This window comes from Schistosoma haematobium, chromosome 3 (genome assembly GCF_000699445.3).
Source record: "Schistosoma haematobium chromosome 3, whole genome shotgun sequence".
In the NCBI taxonomy this organism is placed as follows: Eukaryota; Metazoa; Platyhelminthes; class Trematoda; order Strigeidida; family Schistosomatidae; genus Schistosoma; species Schistosoma haematobium.
Window position 1 is genome coordinate 41,623,011 of NC_067198.1, and position 27,437 is coordinate 41,650,447.

At 33.5% G+C, this 27,437-nt stretch overlaps 1 protein-coding gene across 1 annotated transcript in view; it reads left to right on the forward strand.

Annotated features, from left to right (window-relative positions):
- The window catches only part of ARHGEF17 (Rho guanine nucleotide exchange factor (GEF) 17), a 95,365-nt gene that overhangs the window by 62,699 nt on the left and 5,229 nt on the right, over positions 1–27,437 (forward strand). Inside the window, exons 15-21 of the mRNA XM_051213891.1 lie at positions 6,284–6,498; positions 11,152–11,891; positions 14,173–14,257; positions 21,127–21,281; positions 22,646–22,803; positions 24,244–24,424; positions 27,103–27,276. Coding sequence (XP_051069910.1) covers positions 6,284–6,498; positions 11,152–11,891; positions 14,173–14,257; positions 21,127–21,281; positions 22,646–22,803; positions 24,244–24,424; positions 27,103–27,276 — 1,708 coding nt within the window. The remainder of the gene's footprint in view (positions 1–6,283; positions 6,499–11,151; positions 11,892–14,172; positions 14,258–21,126; positions 21,282–22,645; positions 22,804–24,243; positions 24,425–27,102; positions 27,277–27,437) is intronic.

Sequence of the window (27,437 nt, forward strand, 5' to 3'; positions counted from 1 at the left end):
ATGGACAGCTGAGAACCAATTAGACAATTTGGACTTCGCAAATGACCTAGCCCTCCTATCTCATTCACATGAACAAATGCAAATAAAGACAGCCAGTGTAACTGCAGTCTCTGCATCAGTAGACCTCAACATACACAAGCGGAAAACCAAGGTCCTCAAATTCAACACGGAGAACACCAACCCAATCACACTTGATGACGAGACTCTGGAAGATGTGGAATCCTCCACATACCTGGGAAGCATCATCGAAAAACAAGGAGGTTCAGATGCAGACGTTAAGGCGTGGACTGGCAAAGCAAGGGCAACATTCCTACAATTGAAGAACATATGGAACTCAAAACAACTGTATGTCAACCAATATCAAAGTGAGAATCTTCAATACCAAGGTCAAGGCAGTTCTACTGTATGGAGCTGAAACTTGGAGAACTACAACAACCACAATCAGGAAAGTACAAGTATTTATAAATAGCTGTCTACGCAAGATACTCAACATCCATTGGCCGGATACCATCGACAACAGTCTTTTGTGGGAGAGAACAAATCAGCTTCCAGCTGAAGAAGAAATTAGTAAAAGACGATGGAAATGGATAGGACATGCATTACGGAAATCATCAAACTGCATCACAAGTCAAGCCCTAACTTGGAATCCTGAGGGGAGGAGGAAAAGTGGAAGGCTAAACCACACATTACGTCGGGAAATAGAAGCAGTTATGAAAAGGATGAATAACAACTGGAAGGAGCTGGAGAGGATTGCCCAGGACAGGGTTGGATGGAGAATGCTGGTGGTTGACCTATTCTTTTTAACGAGGTGTAACAGGCGTAAGTAAGTAAGTTAGATGTGAATTTCTCGAATCTGATCCCCGACGGGGCAGAAGAAAGGGAATACCGGAGAGATTTTGATGGAGTTTTATTCTCTCCAGCTCAGATAAAACAAAACTCCATCAAAATCATCCACCTGAGCCACAAATGTTCTCCACCACCTCAAAATCATATAAGCGTAATACGCTTCTTATTGTTCGAAAATGGGAGAATTTCGCCAAAACGCAGGCTTCCACTCGAGAACAACTGTATTTTTCTCACAAGTGTCTTCGCCAATATGTTCTATCAACAATTGTAAGAGACATACCTTCAATCAACTACCCATTGGGATGGACAATAGCTGAGCAAAGTGGAAGAAAAAATGGAATACCGGAGAGTCCCATACTAAAACAAAGCGGTTATCCAGTGCTTCCTGTTTTTTAATAGTTGTCTAACTAAGAACATAGACTATGAATATTCAACAATACAAGAAATATATTTTATTCATAATTTTTTTAACAAGCAATCGAAAACACTTGTGAAAATTCAACTTCATATGTAAGGTAATAACATTTCGAAAAAACCATTAATGATAACCCAGATACATCTTGAAAAGAAATATAAACCCCATATGATTGTGATATCATATATAAGACATGAAAATCTATTATTCTAAGTTTCTAGGCTTAAAAGTAAATGAGTAACTCAATATAAGTAGATCTATTTCTTAAACTCATTTATTATATAACGATTAAAATGACTGATTGAATTATATAATCTAGTAATCGAACCTTTAAATGGATACGTCAAAGTTGTATGTTTGTTCAACTGGATCGTAAACTGAAATAGATATGAATTGGAACGATTGAGATGTTCAAACTTAATGACAAACTGTTGGAAGCAATGATGGATAGTGGCTAGCAGTGGAATCCAGGACGCGAGTCCCAAATAGGACGAAACGCGCGTCCTGGATTCCACTGCTAGCCACTATCCACCATTGCTTAAAAAAAGCTTGTGAATTAAGGCAATATCGAAGCGATCCGCACAGTATGCACATATGCCAATAACAGACTGATCAATTGCAGTCTTAAACCTCAATGGGAAGATACAAGCTAAACAATACCAAGTTAATGACAAATGTCATGAAGTTGATATGGAAAAAGATTTTTTTTAGTTACATTTATAGAACCATACAAATTAGTGTTCAAAGAGTAAGAACATAATTAAATTCATTCATTTGTATAATATTGGTAAATTGTGTTTGAACAGATATTTATTAATCCATGAGTTCGGATTAGTAACAAAGTATAATATTACAGAATATCTTGGTAAAATATAAAAATCATACAGTGAACACGTCATTTACAAAATGTCAATCAATTGTCTCAAACTTGATTGTTCATTGATTTCCATACCAATCGCTCTTTGTTATCGTTCTATTCTCTTTAGTCATTTTAGCCTTCTGCTGCTAGACATTTCATTTACGAATAATGATACACACTACTTATATCTATTGACGTCAGTAGCACATATCACCATAGTAGTTATCAAAGCACTTATCAATGATAAAGACTCTAAAACGTTAACATCTCTCGATCGTATTGTAGTGAACGAGAACATAAGATTACAGAATTTCTTAGTAAAATCTAAGAACCATACAGTAAATACTTCATTTACAAAATATCCATGAGTTGTCCCAGACTTCAGTGTTCTAGCATTTCCATATCGATCGCTCTTTGTTCTCGTTCTTTTCTCTTAAATCTTTTTGACCTGCTGTTAGACATTTCATTGTCGATTGATGATACATACTACTTATATATGTCGTCGTCAGTAGCACACATCACAATAGTAGTTATCAACGATAAAGACTCTAAAACGTTAATTTCTCTCGATCATATTGTAGTGAACGAGAACACAATTGAGGACAATCGAGTGTATTTGAACACAAAATTATAGAATCTCTTAATAAAATATAAGAACCATACAGTAAATACTTCATTTACAAAATATCCATTAATTATCTCAAATTTGATTGTTCCTACATTTCTATACCAATTACTTTCTGTTCCCATTCTTTCCTTCTCGATCTTCTTGATTTTCTACGGTCCAACATTCTATTCCTGACTAACGTTATATACTACTCAGCAATTTGGAAGACTCTCCCAGTCTCCCACATTGTACGAACATTCCATGGTTGCTCTGGTTGTCAGAAGGGGCATCGGCCTCGTGACTTCCGAATGAACTCGGCTTTCATCATGAGGCGTCATAACTCTTCTAAATGAAGACCTACTGACTCCCAGAGCAGATTTTAAAGGGTTTGAATAATTTTTTAATGGTTAGCGTCTTTTAGCGAGTTAGTTTTCTACGGGATGGGGTCGCTAACCCCATGCTCAACCCTCCTGCTTTATCCGGGCTTGGGACCAGCAGTAGCCCCCGGAGGGACTCCAAGCGGAGTTTATATACTACTTATGCAGATATAAATAGTACACACCATAATATCACCAAACCTTTGTAGAGATACTATTCTTAAATACTGAAACTAGTAAATTGTAGATTCTATAAAAGAAATGAAAATATTTCTTACAAAATTATATCCATAAGTTTATTTAATTAAACAATTTCTTTATAAGTTAACAGCTGCTTTCATTTAAACTATATTAGTAGACCAAATTGTTCACGTTGTTTTTTTCTTTCCCCTTTCCTCTTCTTCTCCTTCTTCTTCTTCTTCTCCTTCTTCTTCTACTTCTCCTTCTTCTTCTTTAAAATGTAATCTCTCTATGAATTTAGATGAAAAGCAGAATATGTACAAACAAATTTACAACAGGTGTAATTTGCCCAGACAGAGAATACAAAAAATACACGTACACATTGTACATATTATATAGAATTCTGTTAATATTACATTTGACTTAATCTACAATTTATCAATTTCAATCTATGAAGAATAGTAAAAAAAAATGGAGCAAATCTTATCATTTAGCATAATAATGATAATCAATGATATTAAATCTGTGAAATATTTAAGGTAGATACTACGTATATTCAGTTGGGCTTCTTTTTCTTCTTCGTTGTTGTTCTTGTTGTTCTTGTTCTTGTTCCTATCCATATGCTTCTATTTGAGATATTATTATTTGATGAAGAAAATGTACTTCTTCTTCCAAAAATGTGTATTCATTAGAAAGGTGTTATTGGGTCTTTAGGTGAAATGCAAAATACGAAACATATTTTACCAGCTTTTGATATATATATATATACATATCCTTGGATACATATGTATCTTTCATTTATTTTTTGTTTTTTTAATATGTTCACGTTTGGTACTGATGTTTCTATAGCAGATATCTATGAAGTGTAGTTTCTTTTTTCTTCTCGTTTCTGTTTTAAATAGATAGATAGATAGATAAAAAGCCATAGTCTGTAACAACTGTTTATTAGATCACAGTTGGCAATTATTAGTAATTAATTAACATTTCTTGATAATAAGTATTGTAGTGAATGAGAACATCAGTGAGGATAATTGGATGTATTCAAGCATGAAATTACAGAACGTCTTAGTAAAATGAGAGAACCATATAGTAAATACTTTATTTATCAAATGTTAATGAATTGTCTCATATTTGAATGTCCCTTTGACAAATATCAGTCAATCGTTACAGACTTTATTGTTCTTGTATTTCCATGTCAACTAATTTCTGTTCTTGTTCTTACCTTCTTGATCTTCTTGACTTTCTGCTGCCTTACACTCTATTCCTGACTAACGTTATATACTACTTATGTGGATATAAGTAGCACAAACCACATTATCAATAATAAGGTTGGACTTGACAGCTTCAAATAAATTGAGCATTGTATAGTGAGTTAATAATGAATGTATTTTTATCGGTTTGGGGGTTGTGGAGATTGTTAAGTTTTTGATTGAGATCATGAACTGATTAATGTTAGAACACCATGGAAAACCTGGATGCACTGGACGGCCGTTTCGTCCTATTGTGGTACTAATCAGCAGTGCGCATCCACGATCCTGCTCGCGGGGTTCGAACCCATGACCTTCAGTCTCGTGCGCGAACGCTTAATCTACTGGACCACTGAGCCGGCATCCAATGGTGTTAATGTCTAACCTCAAATAATCCACCATTGTCATCAGTGAATTACTACCTCACAACTGACCCGGCTCAGTGGTCTAGTTGGTTGAGCGCCTGGCGCGAGACTGATAGGTCCTGGGCTCGAATCCCGCGAGGCGGGGTCGTGGATGCGCACTGCTGAGGAGTCCCATACTGAGACGAAACGGTCATCCAGTGCTTCCAGATTTTCCATGGTGGTCTAGCTTCAATTGACTCATGATCTCAACTGTTTGAATCAATGGAATTTTTAGACATTTTAAACATTTTGCTAAATTTCGTCTATGTAGTTGTAGTCATTAAAATTATTCTAATTAATGATTTTAAACTAACTGACATTATACAGAATTGTTTGCAAAGCCTGGATCTTTTCAATCTTTGTCTACCACTCTACATATCGATTTTTAAACTATTTGACTTTTATTCCCTGAATCCGTTTTTTTAGTTTTAAACAATACTTTCCCTGTATAGTCTTTTCACTATCATCTTCATTATTATTATTTTGATAGTTGCCTTGATATTTGTAACTCTCTGTTGTGGTATGATTTGTGAACGTAAACAAACACCTATTTATAAGTGTTTTATACTGCTTCTGACTGACATAAAATGAATCTTCACCTAATCAACGTAAAATGTTGTTATAAATGATTTGGTCATGGATCATTCATTGTTCTTCTGAACGACATCAGCACAAACTATCTGAAGCTAAAGGATCACTGAACACTGGACATTGGTTTAATACCGACTTCCCTGAACATACTGAAAAACTGAATGAATTCAGGATAACTCTCAACAACTATCAAAAGTTTGTACTGATGATGTCGTTCAGAAGAGTGATCAAAGATCCACGACCAAACCGTCCAGCTCAGAGAAAGAAACCCCATCAAAATCATCCACCTGACGTTGTTATAAATGATTTCTGAAAATGGACGCTATCATTTAGACAATGTGGAGTAGATTCATAGTTAAATATCAGAAAGTCATAGATCTATACTTCACTTTTTATGTAGATGTATTCAGTTAAATATTTGTATTTTCAAAAAAGATGTCATCGAAAGGAAGATACAATTTAGGTACAACTGGTAAGTGACTAGACAAGTGTTATAGACAAAAGAAGCTTGAAATGTTTATAAGTCAACCTTAAATTGGTAATTTTGAGAAAATAAAACAGACTTGCACTTCATAACTGTGTATAAACAAATCAGATAATACTGAATGATTTATTGGGTGTTCGTTTATATCACTATTATACACTAAGAAGACAAAATATTATTAAAGATTACCTATATCCTCAGTCAAAACTATTAGTTTCCATTAGTTATTCGTAATAACGAAATTTTCTCTTGTTATTTTGCTAACTAATTAAGCTTTCATGTGCATCTATGATTGAATCATCTCCGATTGTGGCTGAAACACCTTGCGATGTATGGATATGTGCATCTGATGGTTATACTGGTTATGTTTGCCTACTGACAGTTCATCCAAAACCTAACGTCTATTTCAATGTTCCTTTGTCCGGATGTACATCTCGAATCACATGTATATGCTCTATTCCTGGCTATATTCATCCTGGATTAAGAAGGTCAGTCATAGTCATTTCACTGAAACATTTATATTATTCTAATACATTTAAATATTACTAGAAATAACTATGTTAATGTATGTGAACAAAAACGTTACATTTCTATACTTATTGAGAATATTACATTTTAACAAGCTTCAGTTTTCACCTCTGTAGATACTGTGCTAGTTACCCTATTAAACCATAAACTGTTTCTCAGAACTGATAGTGTTACTGTATATTTTCTGAGTTGTTCTTATCATATTACTTTGAAACGATTGATGTATTTCAAGATATCAAGTTGTAATCTTCTCTGGCCTACTATATAGTTGATTCACGTAAACTTTAAAGTGGTATCTTGGTTGTATCAAATAGTTGTCTAATATTTCCTTCTGTTACAGCTTTTTCCTCTGTCACTGCTAGATCTTCCACTTATTTCTGCTTGTCGGCTCTAATGCTTCTCTTCACTCTCCTGTTAGCTGAAATATATTATTGACTTTCTGTGCTCTTTTTCAACTGTCATTGATAAAAGACTTCTTGTGTTTCCTTTCTTGAATCTTGACTCAGAGCTTAGATAGAGATTCGTTCTTTATGAAGATACTTCCTGCGGCACAACACCGAGCATGTTGAAGTTAGTGCTTTTAATTCCTTTTCTAATCGTTCTCCATAGTAGTTCCCTCATCTCTGAGTAAATCTCGTATGGCTTGGAAACTGTTGTTGAAAGCTATCCTGAATTCGTTCAGTTTGTCAGTATGTTCAAGGAAGTCGCTATTAAACCACTGTCCAGTATTCAGTAATTCTTTAGCTTCAATTTTATCTTGTCAAACGCCATTTGTTGATCGCAAGTTAAGTCATCTCCTCTTATTGTCCTCACATCTCCTATTAGCATCCTGAATGTTTTAGTGATGAAAACATCATTTATAATTGCCGTTTACTTTATGTGGTCTCACCAAACCCTCATACACGTCGATAAAGTTGATAAAATGTTCATCTTTTGCTAATAATGTTATTTGGCATTTCTTCTACAATGTCCATCCGTCTTTTAGGAGTTATTTAAGAAAGAGTATGATATGACATATAAGGTTTTAGAATGATGAGTAATGAATCCGGCGAGACTATAATTTATGGGCGAATCAATCAAGTATAAGATAACAGGTCTCTGATTTGGGAGTGAAATTCATTCATACATTTGGCTAAATAGAGTTTTGGCATTATAGCTGATATCAGTTCGTGATGAAAAACTAAATCTGATTTCTAACCTTAGTCATCAACTGTAAATCATAATTTTAATACCTCACACAGGTTAATAACCCTCATTTGGTACTGGTTATTAGGTGGACATTCTGAAGGTCAGTTTGGCATCGCTCAAAGGTCATCCATAAATTATAGTTTCACCATGAATCTTTTAAATCTAGAAATGTTTCTCTAATAACTTTTAAAATCCTGTAAACTAGTGTCCGGAACGTAGTTAAATTAGAATTTATATAAGTACGTTGATCCATCGGAACAACCCATTAACTTATCTACCACATGTATGTTAGAACTAGTTTGTGTTAACTAACCAAGACTTCCTACGCTTGAAGATAAATAAATGATAGTCTTTATCTAGAAACATGTTTTATGAGGCACATATCGTTGTTGAAAGGAAAGTGTAGATTAAGATAAATTAGTAATGTATTGGTGATACAAGCTACCTACTGTATCAAACTTATACTAATTAAGAAATAATTATTAGTCGTCTCGAACTAAACTTAATTCTAAATAACACTGGAATCCAAGAATAACAGAATAGCTGTTTCGTCCTAGCATGAGAGTCCTCAAAAGTATGTACATATTACCCCTCCAGAAATCGAACAAAAGAACTCCAAATTGCATGTTAAACGTTGTTGAAGAATAGTTTATTTTCAACTTCATTCAACTTGGAATGCAAATTTATTACCATCTGATATCGGTGGTGACAAATGCCTCACTCCTGAAATGTTCGAAGTCTAACAGTCAAACCTTTCACTAAAACTTCAGTAACATCTCAAAATAAACCACTAATGAGTATGTAGAATTATGATCTACCATGATATTAGTACTACTCTAATAATAGACCTAATCCTAAAATTGTATACTTGTCATGATCTATCTGCCTTATCTATAAGATCTTACGTAGACGTCATACCATCATCTACTCCAACTCATCGTATCTTAACAATCACCAATACATGATGTAGAACAAGCTTAGTCTAGGGATATAACAATATATTCAATATGAATAAAAGATATAAGGTAACATTCAGCAGGGACCACGCCTGCATGACCGAGCCATGCTATTCGATCAACTCCAATTAATTCAACTCATTGTTCCCACCTTTTCCATCGTAAGACATTTCTCCGCGTTAAATATTGAATGTCTGTTTTCCGAGTAGTCTCGTGTTCAGCTTTGAGGATTGTGTGGTTATGGTCCAATGCCATTACAGGTCAACATAATAGGGATAAACAACTGTCTAATGCTCTCTGAATTTCAATAGCGCTTTAGCTTAAATCAGCTTTTAATGAATGCAAGCCACGAATTAAACCATTCTCCAAAAAATTCCTCTATTAGATTATTATTTTTGTTTGGTTATGTCAATATTTTTACATGGCACAAACATTTAATGAATATTTCCCTATGTACATGTTAATTCAGTCATCTGACAGTTTCTATTTAATCCCAAAGTTATAAATAATAGAGTGAAAGTAAATTATGTATTTTTTTAACCCCATATGCCACTTTATTATGACAGTGAATAAATGGGATGGAGAAAAATAGAACGGAATATTATAAAAATCCTAATCAAGTGAACATTCTGATAAAACGACATCATAATAAGCAAAGATGGATAGTGGCTAGCAGTGGAATCCAGGACACGCGTTTCGTCCTATTTGGGACTCGTCAGCTAGATGTACCTGCATCTGAGTTGATGTTCACTCTGGGACTCGAACTCAGTACGATTCGCTTCAAACGCCATCGCGTTATCGACTTACCTACTGAGTCCTGATAGCCACTTGTTTGTGCAATGGAGTGAAGTTTAATTCACTTGGTATTGTTTCACTTGAATCTTCCAATTGATGTTTTGCTTATAATGCTTGTAAATTAAGGCAATATCGAGGCATACGCACAGTATGCACATGTGCCAATAAGATACTGATCAATTTCAGTCCTAAAACATCAATGGGAAGATTCAAGTAAAACAATACTAAGTGAACTACATCATAGTAGTAATAGAATTTATTCAGAATTGTTATTAAATAAATTGAAAGCTATTAGCTAACAGGATTCAGTAGGTAAATGAGTAATGTGATGACGTTTGAAGCTAACTATACCGGACTCGAGTCTAGGAGTGAACATGAATTCTAGGATGTAGATGCATCCGGCTACCGGATGAGTCCCAATTAGGACGAAACGTGTGTGCTAGATTCTGTTGCTGATTGTCATCCATCTTTATTTATTTCTTAATTTGAACCCAAGTTACAAAAAATAATAACCTAGATGTTAAATTTACCATTAATGTTGTTTTTAAGATATGTAACCACCAAAACGGATTAACCGGGTTGTTATTGCTTGGAACAAATATAATTATTAAGTTGTCAAACTGCCCAAATGGCCCAACTTTATGAACTTCCTAAACAGTTATGAATAAAAAGTACACGCTAATCATATATTGTTTACTTCAGTAAACAGTAGAAACATTAAACTGTAGTGTCGGCCATTATGTTAAGCCCATATATCTTATTCTAGCTTTTGAACATGCCAATTTATCCATTCTTCTTGAGTTACATTTTGACTTTTTTAATTACTGACTTATCAACCCTGACTGTTTTTATATGAGCGTATGTGTGTGTACATCTTATCCTACTCACCACATGTTTGTAGCCTATTTTCTTGTGACCATAAATATTGATTAACGGCTGATCAAATAGAATTGGCTCACACGACTTCTCCACTGCGCGTCATTTCGCTTCGTTCCTCTGATTGTCTGTTTCTATCAATGATTGTACAAAATATACTTATTCAAAATTCCATTCACGTTATTGACTTATTTGATTCTGTTATTCATCAACGCGATTTAAGTCGATGATTATAGACTAGAATAGGCGATATATATATTTCGATAGTAATTATTCAATAGTAATCAACATATAATCTAATTAGAGTCAGAGCCCGAACTACTAAAAACACTAAAGGGTTTGATTTAATATAATATCTCTTTATAATAATATAAGTATAGATAAATTATTCTTAGTAGTATTTTGTATTTCCCAGATATTGATATTGAGAATTACATTTTATCTGTCACTGTTGTCAAACAACAGTTATGTCGTGAGAAGGCAGTGAGTATGACTTCCCTTTCAGTGGTTGTATGCAAGTGGCCATGTGAGAACATTTCGAGAGGGAGAGTTGACTCTCCTGACTCTTGGCCGTACCAGGGCATTTGGGGGCAATAGTAATAGGATTAACTGAGCATATATGAGAAATATAAAGATTAACTTTTTTCGTTATTAAAACAATACTTACTACTTGTTTAGACAATTATTTGTTATAGGATATTTGGATGCAGGATAGATATAAATAGAATTTTCCGGATTATTTACATAAACTTTTAATGTGTTTCATAACATTTTTATTACACTATATTTAAACTTCAGAACATCCCACAGTCTAGGAGTTCAAAGTATTCGGTTGAGATATGGAATGGAAAAGAAACGTTCAGCCACTATGGATCAGCCACTTTTAGAAGTAGAACAACAGGTAACAGAAGAAAATAATCGTCAACAAAAACTGTCTGCAGCATTGTCAGAAAAAGAATCTCGGATGATTACAAATGAGAAAGTGGTTGATTCAAAGGTTGTGGATAAAATAGAATCAAATACAAACAATGATGCAAACAAAAATGCTGGAACTACATTAGATGATGATGTAAGATGTAGGAAAAGTAGCATTCTACAAGACACAAGCACAAGTTCTCATTCAACTACTCCACCTGATACACCAACCAATACAGAATCTACATTGAAACTCTCAGATGGAGATGAATCTAAAGGTGATGATATTTTAAATCTACCTAAGAAATGTGATATTGCTCCAGAATCTAGTGAAATTAACGTGCAACAAAGTCATGAGTTGATTACTCAAGCACACTGTGAAAAATCCAATTCGTCTGAAAAAATTAAAAACGAACCACAACAAGAGATTAGTTTAGATATTTATGCTGAATATACTGATGATCAAGACGATCCTACATCGAATGATTCAGATTCTTCTGATATTAGTGAAACAGAAGGTGATTTAACACAACAAATAATTTCAGAGAATTTATCAGATAACTCATTATTCAAAGAATCTGAACAGAATATACAATCATCTTGTGAATACGATGGCAAGACAGGTAAGGTTACATTACAAATCGATTTTTATTTATGGAAGATGAAGTACTTTAGAACTTTTCATGAACAAGCGATCAATTTTCATTGTCATTTATTTTTTCTTTTATACAAATAACTGTAACTTGTACTATCAAATAGACAATCATGTATGTATATTCACAAAATCAAACTTTGTATTTGTTTAAGTAGTGTGAGAAAAATGTAAATTTCTGTTCGTGCGAATACAGCACACGGTAACATTGTTGTGTATGCTACTGACATCGATAGATATAAGTAGTATATTATCATCAGTCGAAAGTGAAATATCTGGCAGCAGAAGGTTAAGAAGAGCAAAGAAAGGAGAACGATAATAAAGAAGGATTACTGTGGAAATGAAGGAACACTGAAGTCTAAGATGATTGATTGACTTTTACTAAAGGAACAGTCAATTTTGAAACAATCGATTTACATTTTGTAAATGAAGTATTTACTGTATGGTTTCCTCACTTCACTAAGATGTTCTGTAATTTTGTATTCGATTGCATTTGATTGTCCCCACTTGTGTTCTCGTTCATTACAGTACAGAGATTAAAATCCTTAAAGATTATTATGGATTCTCTTGATACACCGTAAACTTCTTTTTATAATTTGAAAAACAATGGTAAACTATAATGAATAAGTTATTTAAGCTTTTCCATTATTACTAAACAATACTGACTGATTTAAAGTGAAATACGAAAGATAAAGCTGGCAAATTGTTCTAACTTGTGACCTGTGTGCCTTGTTAATTTATAACGTAACGATGCCGCCAATTAGAGAGCAGTGAATTATCGATCGAACCAATGACGCGTAAACCCCTACGAGTAGTCTAGAATATTTATCGCTCCTACTTCCTGCCAAGCCCAGCCAGTTAAGTCCAGAAACCAATCTCAGCCTCTGAGATATGAATCATTTAACTCAAACATACAGGGTTTATATACCAACCAGACAGACCACATCGTACCATAAAATAGGAAACAACATTTGTACAACATCTAACCAAAAGCGGCTATCGATGTAGACATAACTCAAGAACGGTATATCGCATAATAATAATCTAGTGGGTAAAATAAAGCTTATAATAAGAGGAAGATGAATATCCATAGGTTAGCTACTTAACAGTTATACAGTTAAAATATATGTATCGTATTGGTCCGTAAATAGTTCCCAAAGGTTACCATTCTATAATTGTTGTCAGGATATAACAGAAATATGTCTATTAGACCATACACCTATATATAGCATAGTAAAAACCTCTATATGATCAAACAAGAAACAAGCATTGTTTAGATTGATCTATACAAGATGTTGAAAAGTTAGTTACCACAAATTATTCTTCACATTCTTTGATATTCTGACCTCATTATAAGTCTTCATTTCCTTACTATGTTTTTATAGATATATGTCTATCTTAACTATATCTAATAGTATGACAAATGAAACAATTAAACAGTCATTTATATAAAGCCTCCTTTCTATAATGAATTGATTAATCTCTTAATGAATATACACATAGATACATACATACATGACATTTAAGTAGACAAGTAATTATTTCTTTTATTTTTTTCTCTTTTATTTCCAAAATGGTTTCATATATTCATGATTTATAGGCTAATGATTTTTTTTATTGTTTTCCATCAAAAAAATAAAAGAAATCACTATGTGGCCTTGAACAAATTGTTCCCATGATTAATTCCCATTCTTTTTCTTTCACTTCTTATATATATGTATATTGTTATAACTTGTGAACCTGCGTTCCCTGTTATTGTATAACGCAACAATACCACCAATCAGAGAGCAGTGAATGGTCGATCGAACCAGTGACGCATAAAATACGTGCGAGCAGCCTAGAGCCCTGGTTGATCTCGCTTCCTGTTTAGCCCAGCCGGTTAAGTCCAGAACACCGATCTCAGCCTCTGAAATATGAATCATTATATTTCAAACATACTAGGTTTATATACCAATCAAACACAAACAACATTTGTACAAGAATATGCCAAAAGTGGCTGTGAATGAGGCAGGTAGTGATTAACAGACAAGGAATAGTTCAAGAATGGTAAATCGTATAATAATAGTTCATAGGTTAAAATGAAACTCATGATAAGAGGGACACTAATATGTATAGTTTAGTTACATAACAGTTATACGGTAAAAATATGCTCATAGTATCGGTCCATAAATGGATCCCAAGAATTACCATTCATTATTCTCATCGGGATATAACATATATATATAATCTTTTTCTTTTGTTTTAATATCAAGATGAATATTCAAATTCACATGGTAAAAATCATTGTCTCACTAATTCAACACAACCATTGATGTGGTTGGGTACAGAAGAAGGAAGGTATGTTTTAATATTTAATAAATATTACATAATATATTATATTTATAATCTACTTATTACTTTCGAAAAAAAGAGATTATATGATGTAAGAAATGGATGTGGATATGTTGCTCAATTTCGTGGGTTGATTGAGGTTAGTCATTAACACAATTGGTTACTGGCCAGATCAGTGGTCTAGAGGTTAAGCGTTCACGCCCGAGACTCATAGATTCTGGATTCGAATCTCTTGAGGTAGGATCATGGATGCGCTTCGCTGAGGAGACCCACAATAGGACAAAACGGCCATCCAGTGCTTCCAAGTTTTCCGTGATGATCTAGCATCAAATTGACTCATGATCTCAACCATTGAAATTCATTATCATAGTATGGATACAACAACGTTTCACATTATGCAATGTATCATACATGTTTCAACCAACATTTTGTTAATTTCTGTACTGTTTTCTTTTGTAAAATGTGAAAATTTACACAGTATAACCTTTTGTAATTCAACCAGAATGTATGTATGTTTTGGATTTATAGTAAAATGATAAAAATTTACATAAGATCTGAGCTTCACGTTTATCAGCGCTTTCTTTATTTAAGTAAATGAATGGAATTCTAGAAAAATCTTTTTGTGACAAAAGATAATGTAATTACTCTCGTTTGAGTTACATAGCTGCTGGTTACTCTCTCTCTCTCTCTCTCTCTCTCTATATATATATATATATATATATATACATCATCAGCACAAACTTCTATCTGAAGTTTATGCTGATGATGTCGTTCAGAAGAACGATGAAAGCTCCACGACCAAACCATCCAGCTCAAAGAACAAAACTCCGCCAAAATCATCCACCTGAGCTACAAATCTTCACCATCTCATATATATATATATATATATATATATATATATATATATATAACAACTTTCATCTAAATTTGAACGAATAGTTTCACAATATTTGGGCGCCGAGTTAATATGAGACATTAATGAAGAAGAATGTATTTGTAAAATCTCAGCGAAAGAACTTGAAGTAAATCCAACGTTTCGCCTGGCAATCTCTTCCAAGCTTTTTCAAGGAAAATATAATCAAACAACAAAATTATCGAATATAAATAGGTACCATGGTTCTCTGGTTTACTGTATTCTGAATACGTCATCCAATCAACGTGAAAGATTTTTTTTAAAAATAGATATTTGCATTAATGTATAAGAGACATGTTTATATGAAAATTAATAAAGGTCAACCAAATAAAAGTTCAATTAAAAAATAATCAAGGGTAGAGAAAGAATAAGAAATTGTCGTGTTATTCTAGGTTATAGAATGGCTTAGGGATTACAAGGTAAATTCAAGATTACACATAAGGACAAGGCATGTGTTATGACAGTGTCAAGATAACAGAATGTGTGGGTTGACATTTTGCCCACGGCAATTAAGATTCCCTACCACCCATTTGTAAAAAAATGTATGGTGTCAAAGAAAAATTTAGCGATCGGTGATTGGTGTATTTGTTTTGCAGGTGTGTGCTCAAGTGATAATGAACAAACATTTTGTCACCTTTAATAATTTTGTAATTGGTCGTAAACTGTTCATCTTTGCAATGTGATTAGTTGAAATTGAAATCGTATCTAGAGCTGTGATTGGATGTCAGAATTTTGATTTTTACATTTGAAATTTAACGATAATGAATAAATCTTTTTGTGTAATCTTAGTCTTGTAAGAAATTTAGACATTTTAAGAAAAAAACACTAACTTAAGTGCAATCCTACTGTCACTGAATGCGTATTGGGATAAATTTTTGATTTCCGATCAACAATTTTAATGTAACGAGTACTTATATAAATCACATAAAAAGAAAGTTTTTGGAAAAAAGCAACTGAAAACCGGTTTGAATATTTGATAATAGTGATTACTGAGTAAGGTAGGTAGTCAAATCTTTAATAGTAAATTAATAAACAAATTATCACTAAAGTGTATGCATAGGTTTTTTGGTAACACATGGTGTGTTAATTGGAAAAAGAAATCAACATGTCAATAAATCATCATGATAACTTACTGGTTGCAATATTTATGATTCAGGTGAAGCAACCGTAGACCATCATTGAATGAACTGACTTTGACAGTATATGAATGTAGTAATAAATTTTCCGAAATAGACACTTAATATTTAGTAAACGATTATTTTGTAAATGGTCATTCATAATGAGAATTAGACAACGTTAGAGTTGAATGTGGTTAATTTGGAAATCCATTGAAAGGGTTCATTGTTTGCACTTGTAAATTATTTGTAGTTCTGTATTTTAAAATTAATTTTTTGGTCGTAATAAAAACTAGTGTGTTTAATCAGTCATGTGTGAATATTGTTAACCTCCGTAATATGAAACCTGAATTATCTAGACATTATGAATGTAACCATTTTTGACAAGCATTTGAAATATCAGTTTCATGAAGTGTAAATGAACAAGCCTACGTCGTCTGACTGACTCAACAAATATCTGTCGACTTTAAACGTATAAATATGAATAAGGTCAACTGTATCAATGAACATTTACAATTCTATTATTATTTATTTTCCTTATTATTATTATTACTATTATTATTATTATTATTATTATTATTATTATTATTATGTCAATTGACAAGATTCAATTGTCATACTATGCATTTCATTGACACAAAATTCTTTGCATTTTAAATTTTCCTATAATGCTCTTCCACTTATTGTGACTGAACACTGTACTGCAAATAATCCAGACCTTTATTGAATGACCTTTGTAATTTGCAAATGTTACAATTTGTAATTTATATATATATGTCGTAACAGATGTAGACGTTCACCATTGTTAATACATTACATTGTCAAATTCATTAATGCCATGACATATTTTTGGCCTTTATAAAATATGGAAATTATGGACTTATAACTGTATAGTGTGATTGTACCAGTAATTAATAGTTATATGGGTGTGCAAATGAATAAGAATGGTAAGCATAATTCTTAATGTGGAATGAAGCAGTACCAGATATTAGCAGCGGTCGCACATTTTCAAACTGGGCCTCTGTTAACCTGCGCACCCATGAATTACCTTGGTACCTCAGGGAATTGCACTCGCGATTGTGATGCACATTCCCACGTAAAACAGTCCAGTAGCCGTCGATAATCTTACAATACATGAAGGCCGGACATTCAGTGTTCATGGAAGCCCTTCATGACAAAAAATGTTAATAACATTTATAAAATTACCTCCTCCGTCTAATCCGCTGTGACGAACCGCTAGATGTTATACGGCCATGTCTCCAGCACACTAATTTAATGTACGAGTTTTCATTTCTGCACAAATGCGAATTTCGAACTACATAATGACAGTAAGTTGATCTTTCATAATTTGTGATAGCGGACTTCAACGCTTCAACCGATGGGAACGCAACGAGAAACAACGTTGTCAAAAAGACTTCCTCTATTTCTGTTACGTGAGAAACAACAGCGCTTGTACTAGGCACGTTACTGTCCTCCATAATGATGATTAAAATGTACTTCGTCGACAAGTACTGATGTTTTATAGCAATCCGACAAAACATAACTAACAAATTAAAAACGAACTTCAAAACTAGCCATTTCATTGGACGAAACGGGATGAAAAATATTGCAATTTTGGGTTGAAAAAACATTTTTAAAAAGGGTGGGTGGGGGTTTTTTAAAAAAAATTGCCGTGGGGCAAATGAATTTCGAATGTGTGTATACATAAGTGATGTGAGAAGAAATTTCAATCAACTAAATATTGACTTTGGTCTGTGTATATTAAGAAATGAATCAAAAATGCCACAGCCTGCATTAAATGAAGATAAATAAATAAGTAAACAAAATAAAATAAAAGACTGAATTCAAAGCGGAATGTATGTGTAATTGAACGTTTGTGTTATTTTTAATGTTCCAGTCAATTGTTTAACATATTAAGACAAGCTAACTGATTTGAATCGTTGAATGTATTATCTATACATTAGTTACTATGACATAGATATATCAAATTGGAATAAGGAGTTCAGGTTTACTTTTTAATTATTAATTGCCATGGGACAGCTAGTTGTATTCCATCTCTCCTATTAATACTGTTTGAATTAGCCCATATATGTAGGGCTTCGGCTGTTAGTTGTTCTTTGTAAGAATTGAATCCTTTTTGAATGATTCTCGTGCCATTGAGATCAACTGTATGACCCGATTCAATCGAGTATAATGCTATCGCTGATCTATTCTGAGGCTTTTTTACATCAATTGAGGATTTAGGAATGTGCTTTAAGCACAGTTTGTGTTCCTTCACCCTCACATTCAGTTGCCTTGATGTTTCATTTACATACGCTGCATTACAGTCATTACACTTGATTTCATAAACACAATTCTGTTGTTCTTCCTTGTGAATTGCATCTTTGATTCTGACTAGTTTTGATCTTAGAGTATTGCTTGTTCGAAAGAATACTCTTATATTTTGACGAGTTCAACTTCTTCTGATGTCTTTTGAGTTACCTTTAAGATATGGGATCACTACTGTGTTAATCCATTCTTTTTGCTTAACTCTTTTTAATATATATATATATATATATATATATATATATATATATATATATATATATACAAGAACGGGTCAGAGGTGTTAGAATCAACAAGAGAACTAATTGCATGAAAATGCTATTCAAGTGTATTTCAGAAATAAGTAGTTGAGCACTATCAACAACTTTCATGCTCATGGATTATAAGTTAAATTTGTGTAATACACTTCCTTAGAATGGAGTTTTTTGGAGATTGTAGTGATTTTAATAGTTGGATTCATGAGTCGACGTAAGCTAGACCATCGCTTCAGTATGGGACTGCTCAGAGGTGCGCATCTACGATTCCTCATGCGTGATCCGAACTCCGGACTGTCAGTTTCGCATACGAACGCTTAACATTTAAACCACTGAGCCGGTATCCAACTTCAATCGATTCGTGATCTTGCTCAACCGTTCATTTATTGTCTGACGTAGATACTTATCTCCACCCGACAATGATTGGACTCTACTGGTCACGGCTTCTCACTGGAACTCCGGGAAATCCATCTTAAAGCCAGTCACTCGTAAGCACATGATCGTGAATGCGCGTTGCTGAGGCATTCCATACTAGGACGAAACGGCCGTCTAGTGCTTCCTAATTTTAAGTGGTTACTTAACTACCAAAGTCTGCGAATCTCTATAAACCTCTTATAATACTAGAGTGAATGAAATAACTGAATTTTATGAAATTTGAAAATAAAATTGATAAGGAAAGATGGGGTTAAAGTTAACAAAAACTAAGGAAAATATAGCAGTATAAATGAAGCTGAATTAGTACAGTGCAAATTATGATGAGGAACACTTGGTTTCTGAATTTCTCACGATGAAAAATAGTTAATTAAGCAACTATGTAAATACCAAAGGCTGATTAATGTTATACATATTGAAGAAGTTTTCTATCAGTTGTTAGTCAAAAGAAGTACCGTTTTCTGTTTAACTAACTTGCATCACATGTTAATAATCATCTTTAGTTGTTATCTATAAGGACTGATTAAAAATGTTTTTGTCGTTAAATCTAACTATCACAATGATGAATTTTGTTCACTTATAGAATCTTGCCTTAAGTAATCAAAAATAATGGAAATTATTTATCTTTTTTTGAGGATGATGAAGTTTAAATTTCACTTGTTCCATGAACCTTGATTCTAAGGATACAAACGACATGTGAACCAATCATTGGTCACCGGCTACCATGGGACTACATCTCCTTACGTCGCTCCACTATCTTGTGGATCAGACCTTTAGGTCGAAAGCTCCGGGTGTGGCCCCCTAAGAAAACCACCTGCCTCGGTTTAGGAACGCGGGCAGTATTCCAGCTCTTACACAAATCAAATGAGTTATGTTGCACATATCTATTTGGTGCTTTCTTGTACCAATGTTTATGTGTTTAAATAATAAAAATAATAATAATATAAGCAAACAAAATACTGCGCTTATGTGTTATTGTATTTGTACCAGACATTTTTCTCCGAACTAAATGATTGATCCAACCGCTTTCTTTAAATTAAGTAAGATGTTTATTCTGGAAAGAAAAAAAGAACATTAAAGTCTGTATTAAAATTAGTTAAACAGTTCACAACAGACATTCTGGTTGAATTACAAAAGGTTATACTGTGTAAATTTTCACATTTTACAAAAGAAAACAGTACAGAAATTAACAAAATGTTGGTTGAAACATGTATGATACATTGCATAATGTGAAACGTTGTTGTATCCATACTATGATAATGAATTTCAATGGTTGAGATCATGAGTCAATTTGATGCTAGATCATCACGGAAAACTTGGAAGCACTGGATGGCCGTTTTGTCCTATTGTGGGTCTCCTCAGCGAAGCGCATCCATGATCCTACCTCAAGAGATTCGAATCCAGAATCTATGAGTCTCGGGCGTGAACGCTTAACCTCTAGACCACTGATCTGGCCAGTATCCAACGGTGTTAATGTCTAACTTCAACTAATCTGTCTTCAGTCGGTTACCATCTCAGTGCTTCCAGGTTTTCCGTGGTGGTCTAGCTTCAATTGACTCATGACCTCAACCATTGAAATTACTAAAATATCCACAAAAACCCTTTTATAATGAATTGTTAAAGTAATTATATTCAAGTAATCTCAGATACTTAAAAGTTTCCATATGTCGATTTTACCGAAATGGTTAGGCCGCATGACATGAAAATTCTATTCAGAGATTCCCATTAATGTCCCCCATCTGTTCAATAGTAATGGGAAGGGTAAAAAATTTATTTAGTATCAGAAATGTTTCCTTGTCAATGGAGTGATTCTCTTTTCGTATTCTCTTTTTGTAGTATTTTTATGTTTTACGCAACTGATAATCTAAAGACAAGTAGACAACGTCAGAAACTCAGTTTATCCCATGGAATCAATAATATATTGCATTTCGATGTGCATATATTTGTTGCTTGTGCAAACGGCGATCTTATTGTGTACAAACGTAACTCAGGTATGTCATTTATCAGCTAGATCTTCAAATTCTTAACTGTTTTTCAATTTTTCATAAATCAAAATGATGAGATTGTAATTTATGGACGACCATTGAGCGACGCTAAAATGACCTTGAGAATACCCACCTACAGACTAGGGTTTTAAATCAGTGTATAGAATAAGGACTATAGTTTACAGTTGATGGTTAGGGTTAGGAGTTCGATTTGGGATTTTCATCACCAATTCACACCAACTAGAATGCCAAAACTCTATCTAGCCAAATGGACGAGTGAATTTCGCGCCAAAATCCGAAACCTGTTGTCGTAAATCTGATCGGTTCATCCAAAAATTGTAGTCTCGACGTCAACGTTTTTTATGTACGACTGATTAGGTTAGTAATTGACGTGTATCAGGCTGTTTTTTCAGTGATTTCTGATTACTCGAAAGTAACTGGTTATGTAGAAGTAAATTGTTTGTAAGAATGTGGACTAAGTAGAAAATAATCTGAATTGATTTGAATAATATGGCATTGTGTTCACAACTTACAAACACGAATTTATTAAGGCAAAGTTCCTGATAAGCGGATATAAAATAGAGAACAGTCAGCTGTCTAGAAGAGTCATATAATGTGAGATATATTCAACGTGGCAAAAAATCACTTCACAATAATTGATGGCGGATTTGAATCCTGCATGTCGTTCATTCAACACTATAACATACATCTTTTTATCAGTCTTAATTTAAACTGACCGTTTTTGTAAATCCAAACCGAAATCTTTATAAATAATTACATTCAGAATTACAGCTTCAACACATAAATTGATCAAATGTTCGATGAGATTATTTGACACTACATGTTTTAGAAATGGTCGAAATTAAAAATATCACAGAGGACTCAAAAACCCTATGTTTTCAATTTCAGTTAGTAATAGTCAAAATCGTTTGTCCCAGTAGTGAGAGCTAGTTTGGTTATCCTCAGCAGTGCGAACCCACAATCCCGCTCATGGGATTCGAACTTGGGACCTTCGGTCTCGCGCGTGAACACTTAACCTCTAGACTACTGAGCCGACATCCAATGTCTCATACTACGACAAAACCACTGTCCAGTGCTTTCAGGTTTTCAACGGTGGTCTAACATCAATCAATTCATAATTTCAATCAAAAACTTACCATACTGATTGTTTGGTTATATTGTATACTTTGTAATAACGCCTAAATGAATAGAACCACAATACTAGTAAATATTGATCATGTTTCACATTTAACTAAGGATCATTGGCTATTTTATAGATTATATTCTTTTGATCAATTATTTTGAGTATATATTACTTAGTAACAATTTTCTTTTCTTTTATATTTTCTGCTCTTCAAACTATCAATCAGATGGTTTATGGGATGTTGATAAACCGATACATGTGAAATTACAGCCTAATTCTAATGAACCAGTTATTGTAAAACGTATGTTAGTTGTTGCCGGTAAAATATGGTGTGCAGCGCATCGTTCAATATTTATTTTAAATCCAGCAACACTTACTTCAGAAGTTAGTCAATTCGTTTATTCGCTGGTGTTTTTATTCAATATTTAGTATATGTTTCAGTTACTGATAAAGTTATAATTTGAATAGGATCTGTCAGTAAATTTTGATGGAGTTTTGTTCTCTGAACTGAATGCTTTAGTCATGGAACTTTCATCGTTCTTCTGAACGACATCATCAGCACAAACTTCAATTAGAAGTGAAGTGTTTGGATTTTTCTGTATGTGGCTCATAGCTTATCATGTAGACCTCTATGTTGATTAGTTTTTGTTGCTTGTACATATCAGAAACCACAACGAGATTGTTGAAGTCTTTCGAAATAGGTGTAGTACACAAACCAAAAAAGTCACTACAATCAATTCTATGCAAGCCAAAGGACGAAATGACAAAAGAAAAATAACCGAACATCATCTACAAAATAAATTGTGTCAACTGCGAAAATCACTGCATCGGACAAAGCCGACGCCCTCTTCATATTCGCCTGCGTGAACATCAATTAGTGGTCAAACGCCATGACATGTCCTCATTTATATCAATGCATGTAGACAACTGCTGACACACATTCGACTGGGAAAATGTAGAGATCATGGATAGAGGCAATTTTAAGAACACCAGAGAGTTTTTAGAAGCTTGGCACTCAGGTCAATCATCAATCAACAAGCAAATTAAAATCAATCCAATTTACCAACTGATCAGAAAAATTATGGACAGACAGAGGACCAAAAATCAAACCAATAGGAGGTACAACCAAAATAAAGAAGTAAACAATGACAGGTTTAAGGTCAACGAGAACCAATCAACATCGAGGTCTACATGATAAGCTATGAGCCACATACAGAAAAATCCAAACACTTCACTTCTAACTGAAGTTTATGCTGATGATGTCGTTCAGAAGAACGATTAAAGCTCCACGATCAAAGCATCCAGCTCAGAGAACAAAAATCCATCCAAATCATTCACCTGAGTTACAAATCTTTTCCACCACCTCTCAGTACAGTTGATTTATTAATAAATAAATTTTTGACAGGCATGTAGATGGTGTTAAAATCCCCACTATCTCAATATTCATAATGTGAACATATTCAAATTTATTACATAAATATGTCTATACAATACTAACCAGTTATCATTGCAACTTCAGTATAAGACGCCTGAATATCACGAACATACATACGGTACTGTGATAAATGTTTCTGTTCAACTGTTAACTATAACCAATAGATAAATACTTCTTTCTCCTTCTTCTTTACGTCTGTTACTCCTCGTGGAGGAGCATAGGTTGTCCACCAGCACTCTTTATTCATACATACATACATACTGTGTATCTTAAGGTATATTTTGAGATTGTTCGAAATGTATTACTTTATATTTATCTTTCAGTCAATTTATTATTGATTTATTTTACTTGCAAGCTTTTATTTTGTTCTTATTGACAAAATACATTAGCTTTCATTCCCACTGAATGGTAATTATGCAGATCCACGTGGAATACAATTGATGGCTTATGGAAAACAAACTGTATGGTTAGCAACAGAAAATAGTTCACGTATTAGTTTATATCATGCTACAACAGGTGAATTTCTAATGGAGATTGATTTAAAGCCTATTGTACTTCAAAGGTTACAAGGTGAGATTTATGCTATCAATGCCTTTATTGTTTCTTTTTTTTGAAGTGTGGCAAAAAGATCACACAAAAGGGATCAACTACCAAAAAGGAAAAAAAGCATGTCATGTTATTTTCTCAAATGTCATATCGACATGCCTGCAAAGATATGGTAGTGTACTTTTTTGTTGTTTTCATTACTTTTTGTAGTCTAGCATCAAGTGAAAATCAAATGTTTCGTTTTTTAACAGCTATAAAGTACAAAACGTTGTATAAATTGAAAGAATTCATTTGAAGTTGCTTACTTACCTACTTACTGACCTACACCTGTTACCCCTCATGGAGGAGCATAGGCTGACCACCAGAATTCTTCATCCAACTTCGGGTTAAACAGTCTTTTCCAGTTGCTATTCATTAGATTGATTTCTGCTTCTAATTCTCGATGCATTGTGCTCCTTGGTCTTCCTCTTTTCCGTTTAACTTCAGGATTCCAAGTTAGCGCTTGTTTCGTAATGTAGTTTGGTGATCTTTGCAATGTATGTTCTATCCGCTTCCATCGTCTTTTCCTAATTTCCTCTTCATTTAGAAGCTGGTTTGTTCTCTCCCACAGTAGTTTGTTGCTGATGGTATGATGAACTTACCTGGATCCTAGGGTTGTACGTCACACTGCGACTCAACATCAGTACATTTTGCATCAAACACCAACGTGTTATACACTCAGCTACTGAGTTTAAATAATTATCCATTTGTCTAATGTGTATGATCTTTATAATATTATCATGAAGGGACTGAATTAGCTCGTTGTTGATATTCAGGACTACTTCTTGAACAAACTGGTGGTTATTTAGATTTCGAAGCTATCAACGTTTATATAGACAGGTGCTAGGTTCTAGGCTCATTGCGAACATTGATACTGGTATACAGATGTTTAACCAGCTAACTCGATGCTAATAGAAGTTAACATGATTTATACATTCCAATGTTAGCAAAACACACCTGCTTCGTAGCGCAGAGAATAATTTCTAACTCTAATAAATGCGTTAAGTTCTTCATTGCAGTGAATATTCTGATTGAAATAGTATCTAATTTCTTCATATAACAAAATTCAACATCAAATGTTGTAACGTTCAGAAACTCCAAGTAACTTATATTCGAAGAGAAATAGACCTTGGAGTTCATTTAAATACTATCACCTTTGAAATACAATCCTATTTTGTATTTTACTTATCATTCCATTTTAATGAGTGAATATTAGAGTCTCTTTAGGTTGAGATACTTTCCAGAGCTTTTCATTGTCATAATTTGACATAATATTTTTCTAGCAGGTGAGAAGTCGTAATCAAGGAATATCTTTAGTGAACAAGACATTGAATTTTATCTCAATTGATTGGTAGATTTATCAACATTGGATCGACAAATTTCTAATGTAACCCTAAAGTATTCTTATCTGGTGATAGCCAGTATATTAAAAGAGAAATTTGTGTACCTATTTCAGAATAAAAATTATGTTCAATTACACATATTGAATAGGTTATATTTACTTAGTACCAACTTTAATTAAGTTTGTTTCAATAAAGATGAAGATCGCATTCTTTGACTAGTAACAACGCTTTAGTGATGAGCTAAATCTAAAATGAGGATCCACAGCATTAGTACCATGCAAAAAGGACATTAGTAATTGTTTTGTAAAATCATTGTAAGCCTTTATAACATGCACTAGAATTCACTATACATTTTAGTGAACATCATGAGCTGATCTCATCCAGACAAACATTAAAAAAGAGAGTTTTGAATAGCTATTTCATCTGTGTATAGGACTTTCCGGTGATATACATCTACTAAATCATCAGGGATCAAATCCAAGACCCTTTGGTCTCGAGCTGAATGCTCAACCTTTAAACAAATAAGGAAATATCCAATGGTCTAAATGCCTATTACCAATCAATCCGTGATAGTCACCACTCATTTTTCAATGTCAATGTAGTGCGACTGCCTCATACCAGATATGGTTTAACTCCAGCAATATATATTCATGTTGACAGGAAAAAACACTTTAGTTGTGCAATAATGTTTAAATGGGCTTAGGGTATTTTAAATGTTCATGAGTAGCACCAACATTAATTTCATATAAGCATTCCGACATTTTCTACAATGTGCCTGTCCTTAGCTAAAATCACCTTATTTCACTGAACTTATTCATCTTTTTGGTTCAGTTATCAGAAGGAGTCTCAGTGTATTCAGGACCTCGATCATGTCTTCTTGTGACCTACTATGGTTAAATATTTAGAAGGATGTTTAAAGGTAGCTTTACATAACCGAATGAAACATCAAGTGATGACACTGATTCTCTGACTGAAACTGATGAAGCGAAACCAACTCGCCTATATTTCATGACTAAGTCAACTTAAACTGACAAATTACATCATCCATAAAGTGATGATAACTAATGTTGAAAGTAAGTTCAGGTTGTGGTAAACTAAAAACTAGGTGCTTTATACTAACCATATAACACATTCTACGAACTTCCCTATATCACTAAGTTGCTATAAAGCTCTTCACTTCAACCTGATTAAAAGTTATTTTGCTTTACTTCCTTGTGGATGATAAGTATCCAACAGTTTATTTCAACTTATTAACTCCTAATTCAAATTTTATGTTTCCACTCTAAACTCCGTAAACACAAATTGCTTACCTTTTATTAGATTGTGATGAAATTATCATGAGACATAAAGAAGCTTGTCTAAGAATTACTTGTTTAACAGTATGCAAAGATTTATTGTGGGCTGGAACGAGTGCAGGAGTTATTGTCACTGTCGCAATACCAAAACTCGGTACAGGACCTACACACGAGAACATTAAACAACCTCAATTAGAGAGTAAGCTGGAAGATTACTTTTTAGTCCAAATGTGTATTTTTGTGTGTTTATGTTGAAATAAGTGTTTTGTGCGGAGAGATACAGTAAATGTTTTTTCTGATCATAAATCATGAATTATCATTTAGATTACGGACTGACCAAAAAAAGATATTTCGGTGAGA